The sequence below is a fragment of the Pinus tabuliformis genome, chromosome 4_1, assembly GCF_031772625.1.
Source record: "Pinus tabuliformis cultivar Carrire ecotype Pingquan chromosome 4_1, CPIR1, whole genome shotgun sequence".
Lineage (NCBI taxonomy): Eukaryota > Viridiplantae > Streptophyta > Pinopsida > Pinales > Pinaceae > Pinus > Pinus tabuliformis.
In genome coordinates this window covers 776,236,025-776,245,309 of record NC_142303.1, presented here as the reverse complement: position 1 = coordinate 776,245,309, position 9,285 = coordinate 776,236,025, and the positions used below count along the sequence as shown (strand labels likewise).

General features: G+C 33.9%; 1 protein-coding gene across 1 annotated transcript; it reads right to left on the bottom strand.

Annotated features, from left to right (window-relative positions):
• Window positions 1-340: 340 nt before the first annotated feature.
• Window positions 341-3,279, bottom strand: LOC149178432 (VAN3-binding protein-like). The gene is made up of 3 exons (XM_089422090.1): window positions 3,170-3,279; window positions 1,444-1,563; window positions 341-562 (listed from the first exon to the last, which is right to left on the bottom strand). Exons 1-3 carry the CDS (start codon window positions 3,191-3,193, stop codon window positions 341-343), a joined length of 366 nt encoding a protein of 121 aa, XP_089278216.1. The 5' UTR covers window positions 3,194-3,279.
• Window positions 3,280-9,285: the final 6,006 nt, after the last annotated feature.

Genomic DNA, 9,285 nt, shown 5'->3' with positions numbered 1-9,285 from the left:
TTAATTGTTCATTCTAAAATACAATACACTATATAAGACATTGGACTTTGTTGGTCATTATGAAATACACAATGTAATTACTGAATTAATTGTTCATTCTCAAATACATGATATAAGACACTGAAGTTGTTATTCATAATTTGTTCATTCTGAAATACATGATATAAGACGTTGAACTTGTTATTCATAACTCGTTCATTCTGGAATACATGATATAAGATGTTGAACTGGATGTTCATAATGAAAGACATAAAAATAGATGGTTTTATGATAATAAAAAAACTAACATACGAATGTGATTTTATTGTTATAATATTTCCTTGTAGTTTAGGCCTATTACTCAATACTTTGATTGACTACTCTCACCACTACCAGAAGATGTAGCAGTTGCTGCTGCAACTGCAGCAACCGCAGAAGCTACACCAGCAACTGAAATAGCAGCATGAACTTGTGCATTATGAACCCGGGTCTCTTCTTTTTTCTTCTCTTTTATATCTTTTAGCCACCGTCCTACTGTTTTTCCCCCAAAATGTGTTTTTGTTGAGTTGACAGTCTTACAGAACTGCCAATAAATTAAAATTTGCAGGGTTAGAGTCTTCAAGCAAACACTAGGTATCCTAGTACCATAGCACTCTCTAGATGAGCTACCCAACAGGTGGCATGACTGGAAAAAGAGAAGGGGGCTGTAATAATCCCTCCGCCACTCCAGATAAAAATTCTTGACATTAGTTGTTTCAAAGAAATTTTATATAAATTTTAAACTCCCAGAATGAAGCTGGAATGTGACCCATATAGTGAAAATAATATTAAGACATTCAAGAATCCCAATAGCAAAGTTGTTCTTATGTTTAATGGCAAAGTTGACCTATTGTGGTGGATAACAGCTACTCCATTCAACACGCAGAACCTTCATGGCTTTCATTGGAATGTCGAATATCTAACGCCTGCTAGTCTTTGAATCAAAAGCTTATATTTTTATCTTCCAGCTATTTTTATAAAGAGATCAAACATTCATAAAAAGGGTAAAATATCTTCATTGTGCACGGATGAAAACACCAATGCGTTCCAAGATTGAAGCAATGATAGAGGTAAGGCTCTCCGTTGTAAATTTATTATACTTTTCATTCAAATGTATAAGAACCAGAACGATTGTAAAGGAAGCTGAATGTAAATACCATAACTGTACCCAGTAGCAGAATACAAAAATTGAAACAAAGAACCATATAACGAACCTAAACCTACACATCAGAATTGAAAGCTTGTTGCAGTAAACCAGGCTTGAAGAAGATAATGTCAACCACATAACATATCTAAAATTCTCTTGCACAATTGTTGTCTAGGTGTGGCAACACAGAGGTGATAAACTCATTGTTGAATACATTCAAGAAACATGATTTATTAGGTTTCATGATCTGCTCCAGAAAACATTGTAAAATAACATACCTTGAAATCATCAGATCCCCTTGGTGAAACTGGAGGACTCCCATTAAATGAGCCAGCACTTCGGATACTCAGTGGACCACTGCTATGCAGACTCTTTCTTGATGTCAGATGGCATTGTTCCTGTGAAGGAAATTAATTCATGAGATTCCAACAAACAGCTATACAAAAGATAATGACAATCTTGACATCAAAGGCTCTGACAGAAACCTAGAAAGGATCTCTGGAATCTAAACGCAAAAATAAAGGCAACAATTAATACTTCAAACTCCATAGTCGAGTAAAAATGTAGATCAGACTTGTAAGGTTAGTTGTATTTAAAGTCAATTTAACCCTAAATCTACATTGATATCATTTCAAACATCAAAGCAGCTGAAGCATGCAAGGTACATATCAGTCAGACAAATTAATCCACAGAAAATGTCATTAAGCCCATCAAATACAAGAAATCTGACTGCAAAGTAAGGATACAATGGAAGCCTACTTGGATCCAAATTACTATCCCCACACAACTGTAAATATGTTACTCCCTTTTATGATTTTTTACCATCATTCAAATAAATTATATATTTCTATTCAACTTTCCCACTTATTCTTAAGGGTGTGAAGATGCCCTTGCATCTTCTGATTTACACTATTATATCCTCTAAAAAGAATAAAGACACATGTTATGTCAGAAATAATGAAAAACCCCTTAAAGACAGTATAACCTTATGCAAGCAGTAAAGAGCTTTGAGAAAGACTGCAGATATCCGTGCACTCTACAGGGGTGTTGCGCTGCGGAAGTGGCAGGATAGACAGATAATGCAACAAGTGCCTGCTGACACGGAACAGTTACTTGAGCAGTAATTAGCATACATGCTTGGCACCCTGTGGCCATTATAGTGTTATTTTGTCCTCATTATAGTTTCGAGACATTGCCTTAATTTTTTTGACAGAACCAGCACGGAATACCAACAATGGCTAAATTACTTATTTATCTTCAGGTTTTAAGGAAAAAGGGTCTAGAATACACTTGTGTGAATAAAAAGACAATTAATGGTTCAGATTCCACAGCTAAGTAACAGGATTAGTGGGTGGAAACCAAAAAGGTCGTAGTTCTAATAATTTTCATTCAATCGAAAGCAATTTCAATCTACAACTGCCAATATTTATAATCTATACCAATCACTCCGTAATGCAACCACCACATGGAGCATTCTATCAGAACCTCGTTTGACACAACAATAAACATTAGACCACCAACAGACAGCATACCTTACCAGGTAGTTTCACTACATATATACCTTAACATTTTCGATTGATAAATTGTGTATATCGAGAATCGCTAAAACATTACATCAGAAGGAGCTTATACAGTTCGTTATGCATCAAACAAGCAAACATCCGAAACATCTGGCTGTGCTAATGAATAGACAAATCCGATTGCCACAGAAAAACAGAAGCAACCTGCCTAGATCCACATTACTGCTTGAAGCTAGCATTTGCTAAGAGTATTGGCTTGTAGTCTGGTATTAAACTGATTAGTTTGTTTGACATAGAGGGGTTTCTATTTCCGCTGACTGAGCGTAAATAAATGCTCTTACCAAATACTCATTCTTTGACTAAAAACAATCTAAATTACAAGGACAATGATGGATCTTGCACCAGAGTTATACAAACGTTGAAGAAAAACAAAGCTTAATGTACAGACCATAAGCAACAGTACAAAAGATCAAGAGAAACTTACAGATTGTGATAAAATTCTTTCCATTACTAGCTCTGCGGTTGCATTCGATGCATATGTAAATGGGACTGTAGCCAGAGATAAATTTTCTGCATTTCTACTTGCTCCTTGGGTTGCTGTTACTCCGGAGAATTAGCTGCTCGACACTCTCTGCTCTGAACTTACTCCGGACTCCGGACAAGGCATTTGTAGACCACCGTGGACGCCTCTGCATATGCAAACAGCTGGCACTTGCAGGATGCACGACACTGCATGCAGGACATGGAGAACAGGTACCAAAAACTTAGGACAAACTAAGTTGTGCTTTTGATAAAATGTTCAGCTCGACAATATGAGGAAACTTTGGATAACAAAAACTTTTCATCTCCGAAAACTTTGGATATCTTATTTTTACGCTGAACATAATGTCTTGAAAGCTGCGAAGCCCGCAATAAGACCCCCAACTTTGTTGTCCAATCCAAAATTACATAATAAATTTTATATTATTTTCTACTATGAAAACTTTGGTTAAAGTTGTGATGCACAGCGATATTTTTGGGTCAAACAAGAGATTAGTACGCGGTCAACGCACAATCGATCGCTAAGAATCCCAGGCAAGGACTAATAATACTCTTTAAGTTTTATAATCACATTGAAATAAACAATGCTAGTGACCTTAAACATAACCTTTTTGAAGCATCAAGCTATGTCATAAATCTTTTAAACTACAATTGTTTTATTCGTATATAACCCTTTAAAACATTATGCAACATTGTAAGCCTCTTAAATTATTACTTCGAGAATATTTCAAAATAACAAAACAGTGAACTCAAGAATATTATTCGTGGTGGAAAATATGACGAATCGTAATGACAACCACACTTTATATACCTATTAGATTATTTTTATTGAAGTGTTAAAATAAGCCATATTATCATTTCTAACCATAATCTCTTAAACTGTCAATCCTGAAATGTCGCATTATAACATAAAATTGTAGTCCACCGTATCATTTGTTTAAAAAAATTATGATCCCATATAACATTTAAGTGAATTTCATGAATGATTTTTGGAATACCATATTATAACATTGAAATCAACCTCTTAAAGTATTATTTTGAAATGTTGCACTATCTAATATTATTATCTAATCAACCATATTGTTAACTTCAAACATAATGTTTTAAAGTAATAGTCTAAATCTCACAACGTTACATACAACTGAAGTTTGTGATATCATAAACCTTAATTACAACGATACACGATGGAAAAGTGTTTTGTGGTTTTATCTTTGAAATTTTACATTGTAATATAACAATTTCTCATATTATTAATCATAGTCAATTATATGGACCAAGGTAATTATAGTTAATTATCATAAACAAAAAATAATAATCATTAATAAAATTTAATTATTTTAAATTAAAATTAATTAAATTTATCCAATGAAAACCATAGTCAACTAAAATAATTAATAATAAATTAAAGTTAATCAAAACTAAATAATATCAATCCTTATCAAGAATCATCACTTGTAATTAACCGTCATGAAACTACAATCAATTAAAGTAAAGCATAGCCTATAAATATCAACCAGAGTTATAGTTTGTGATTAGAAAATGTGAACGATAAAGGGTCAAGAAAATGCAACCATAATATGGAATGGTCTATGGTTCTTAACCACAGTTAACCAAATTGTCCCATGGTGAGTTGCATTAGCTAGAATCAACTACAACCAATTCTACGGAATGGTCTATCGTTCTTAACCACAATTAACCAAATTGTCGCATGGTGAGTTGCATTGGCTAGAATCAACTTCAACTAATTCTACTTACCTATATTTAGCCATGATCAATGAAAATCAATCACTCTTAACCATGTTAATCACAATCAAGCATAAAGTTCACTATAATCAACCCAAATCAACCATTATCAACTATTCTCAATAGAGATAAACTACAATGATTATCAACCATAGTCAACCAGCGTAAACTACACCAATCATTGTTAGCCAAAATCAGTCATGTTAACCATAGTTAATATTTATCAACATATATGTACAATAACCAACCAAGATTAACAAAAGTGAATCGATGTTAGCTATTATTAACAAAATTAAACATATTTAATGATAATTAAATAAATTAAAGCATTGTGATTTAATATAGATAAAAGTCAACCATCTTCGACCAAAAAAAATTATAGTTTATCAAATTTCACCAAAATCAATTTAAATTAAACAAAATTAATAAAATAATTAAAAACAAATAAAAGTTAATCATTATTAACTAAACTAAACAAAATCGACTATAATTAACAATAACCAAATACAGTAAACCATTATGCTTTACAATTTTATAATGATCCAAAATTGTACATTTTTAGTTAAAACTAATTACGTCAATCAAATTTGACCAAAATCAATTCATATGAAATAAAATTAATAAAATAATAAAAAGTAGATTATATTATTAAATTTATTAGTTCCATAAAGTGGGTATCAAATTAATGTATTAGGAATATATGTGACCCTATACAGTGATCCTCGGCAGTAGGCATATGCATTTTGTCACTTAGTGGACGAACATCTATTTGCTAAATGTGCAATGTAGCCTTTATTGACTTCTGTATTATTCCCATTCTTTTTCAAATGATCGCTCTTTACAAAAAAATTCTTGTCGGACTGGAATCGAAAATATGGGATATGGTTAGGCTGAGCAAAGAAATATAAAAAAACGGGCGAAAAAGTAGAGGACAAAATCCCTTGAATTAAATAATTCAAGCAAGTACAGAACGATCACCATGGCTGAAACAGTTAGATTCGAATACCAACTTTAGAAACAATTTTACACGTCCCAACTATAAACGTAGGATTCCCACTGCCTTTTGAAATTTATTTAATAGTTCTATGCTTATGAAATCTAGAGGGTTGGATTGAGGTTTGGATTTGGTCAATACCATAGGCTGTTGTTTTCCATTCTGGTTTTACAGGCTCAGAATATGTTTAATGCAAGACGGTACTGGCAAATGAGTTGTCACTCCAGGGGCACTAGGGTTGTATGGCATGAACCGTCATATCTCCATTGCAGGGAATCCAAACTTTATTTTTTATTCAATCTAGCGTGCATCTCGTGTGCAGTTAACTCCAGCGAATCTGCTAATGGGTTTGGAAACTCTCTATATAAGTATCTGAAGCTTCTCATTGTTTTATCAATTGAACGAAGATCTGGCCTCTTTGTTAGTGTTCGCGTCGCAGGACGAGAAATCGGGCAAGACGCTGCCAGAGAAAATTAAGTCACGTCTATATTCTATTATTGTTTCCTCATATTCTGAAGTAGTAGTTTGTTAAATTTCCTTATGCAGGCAGCATGTTTTGAAATTCTTGTTCATAGCCTAACAATATTATAGAACAATTCTGTGATGTGGAAACTGAGCTGTTATATGTTTTTGGTTGAAGCTTTTGTACTTCTCGATTATGTTGGTACATGGCCGTTTATTGTTTGTTTTCTGTTATTTCCCTGGCTGTTTTTGCTTAGAATGCTTAGAGATAACCGACGTTATGGTTATTGGGTGTTGGATAATCCATCGCTATCTATGTGTTTGGGTACATGTGCTTAACCGTTTTTCGAGGATCGTTAATTTGCGATGCCTCTGTTTACTAATATTTGTAGGTTTTGATATAATAGAATTGTGATTCTAACCAGTAATATTAGAACCAAAAATATCGAATTCTAATCACACCAGGGTCCGACTAAGAGGAGATTGTTAGACATTGGATTCAGGTATTCAGCCTTGCCTTTCTAAGTTTTATGTTATCGGATCGTTTATGAGGATTCGTTAACAATTTTGGTTTCTTTGTATTGGAAGAAGCAAGAGGTGAACCGGGGGTCTCTTCAGTCCAATGAAGGGCCGTGTGGGGAGGATTCAACTGCTGGGTCATGGACTTCGTTGTCTTGCAATGCTCGAGAAGCTGTTTTCGTGGCAAGATAATGGTGTGCATGACACAGGAGTTATATTTCCCTTACGCTGTTCTTATTTGGATTGAAGAGAGCTCCGGAAGTCCTAGTGCCAATTTAGTGCTAATGGAAATTTATCTCGTTATGCTCCTGATTATTTGAAATTTTGAAGGTCCTGTTTGCTTTGTGACGGGTCTGCACAGGTCAATCCTGCCATTTGTGCTCTGGACAGGTATAAATCTTTATCTAGCCACGCATGTATAACACAATAAGTGAATTGTATCAATCTTTCCTGGAGCTTCGTATGACTTTTGTTTGTTATTTAGAAAGCACACTAGTACGGTTATATAACGGCTTCACATGTGACTAGCAAGTTCAGACTTTCCGCTTGAGAAGTAAAATAAATTCGTGATATTGGGATTTTAACCGATGCAGCAGATGTTGTTATTCTTTCGCAGGTCTTCAGAAAATTTGCACAACGCTTCAAAGACAAAGATGTTGTACCCATGGGATAGCATGTCTAGCAAGGGAAAGAAATTTCGCAGAAATTGGTTGGGAAATGAGCAGTTGCATTCTCCAAAATCACGACCTCAACGAAAGAAGGGTTTACAGCGTTTTAAAATAGAAGACTAATATGGGTGTTTGAACAATTGAACCAGACAATCCACCAAAAATAGAGGTTTTTGTGTGCCACCTATCATTCTCGGCACACCACTAAATGCACTATGCCTGTCCTACGTTTCGTCGTTGTATAACAGGTTCTTGGTCTTAAGACCTGCATAATTTTAACCGAGTGGACTATCTCTTTTATAAAAGGTTGTCTTTCTCTTCTTTCTATATATTTTTCGCAATTAGATTTTTAGTTAAGTTGAGATTAAGTTGGAGCGATTGGATTAGTTATGATTTAATTTAGCTTGAGTTAAGTTAATTCTAATTTTAATATCTAATTTTTATTTCTGGTTGATTTCTCTCTAAGTCAACTTCTGGATCTCATACAAGCTAATCAATCTTCATCCAAAAATGGTCTTTTCAAGATATATGAGTTAAAATTTAAATAAAAACTATGTTTTATTGTTCAAATTATAATGGTTAAGAAATGAAAAAAATGGAGCATAGATGATTTTCTCAATATTCAAAATTAGTTAAAAAGAAATTATATAGCAGATATCAATTTTAAATGTCAGAACTGAATTGAACTCTATTAAAATTCTAAATTACTATGACATTTCCATTGAACTCTATTAAAATTCTAAATTACTATGATATTTGGATGGACACCTACCAGGTGGTTGGAATTAGTTTTTCCAATGCTCTCTTAATCACAACTACAAAAACTTAAACTGAGATGTCTGTTGGTGTAAGTCTTAAGTAGGTTTACATGGCCTCTTATTGTTTTTTTTTCTGTTATTCACATGATTTTTTTGCTCAGGCGTTAGTAAAGTGTAAACAGAAAAATATTTCATTTTAGAATGTGAGGCTTTCAACTACAAGAAGGAAAGTTATGCAGATATGATGACAACCATCTCTTGAGATAATGAAGCTGTGAGCATTTATTTTGAAGCTTCACAGAAAAAAAGTCAAATGAAGAAGCAATCTGTCCCATAAACTATCTTTAACTTATATGTACTTAACTGTTTTTTAAGATCAATTAACTTTGTGATGCTTTTGTATATCGTATATCAATAGATTTTAGTGTCATGGTAATAGTGATTCCCACTAGTAATATTAGAACTAAAAATCCAGAGTTCACACCCTGCTCGCCCTGTGAAAAAATTGTTGGACATTGGATTCAGTTATTCAGCCTTGGCTTTCTAAGTATTATTTTATCGGATAGCTTGTGAGCATTCGTTGACATTTTTCGTTTCTTTGTATTGGAAGAAGCCATAGGTGAACCGGGGCGTCTTTTCAGTCCAATCAAGGGGCCATGTCGGGGAGGATTCAACTTCTGGGTCATGGACTTCGTTGCCTTGCAATGGTCGAGAAGTTGTTTTCGTGTCAAGATAAAGGTGTGCATGACACAGGAGTTATATTTCCCCTACACTGTTATTATTTGGATTGAAGAGAGCTCCGGGAAGTCCTAGTGCCAATTTAGTGCTAATGGAAATTTATCCCGTTATGCTCCTGATTATTTGAAATTTTGAAGGTAGTGTTTGGTTTGTGACGTGTCTGGACAGGTCAATCCCG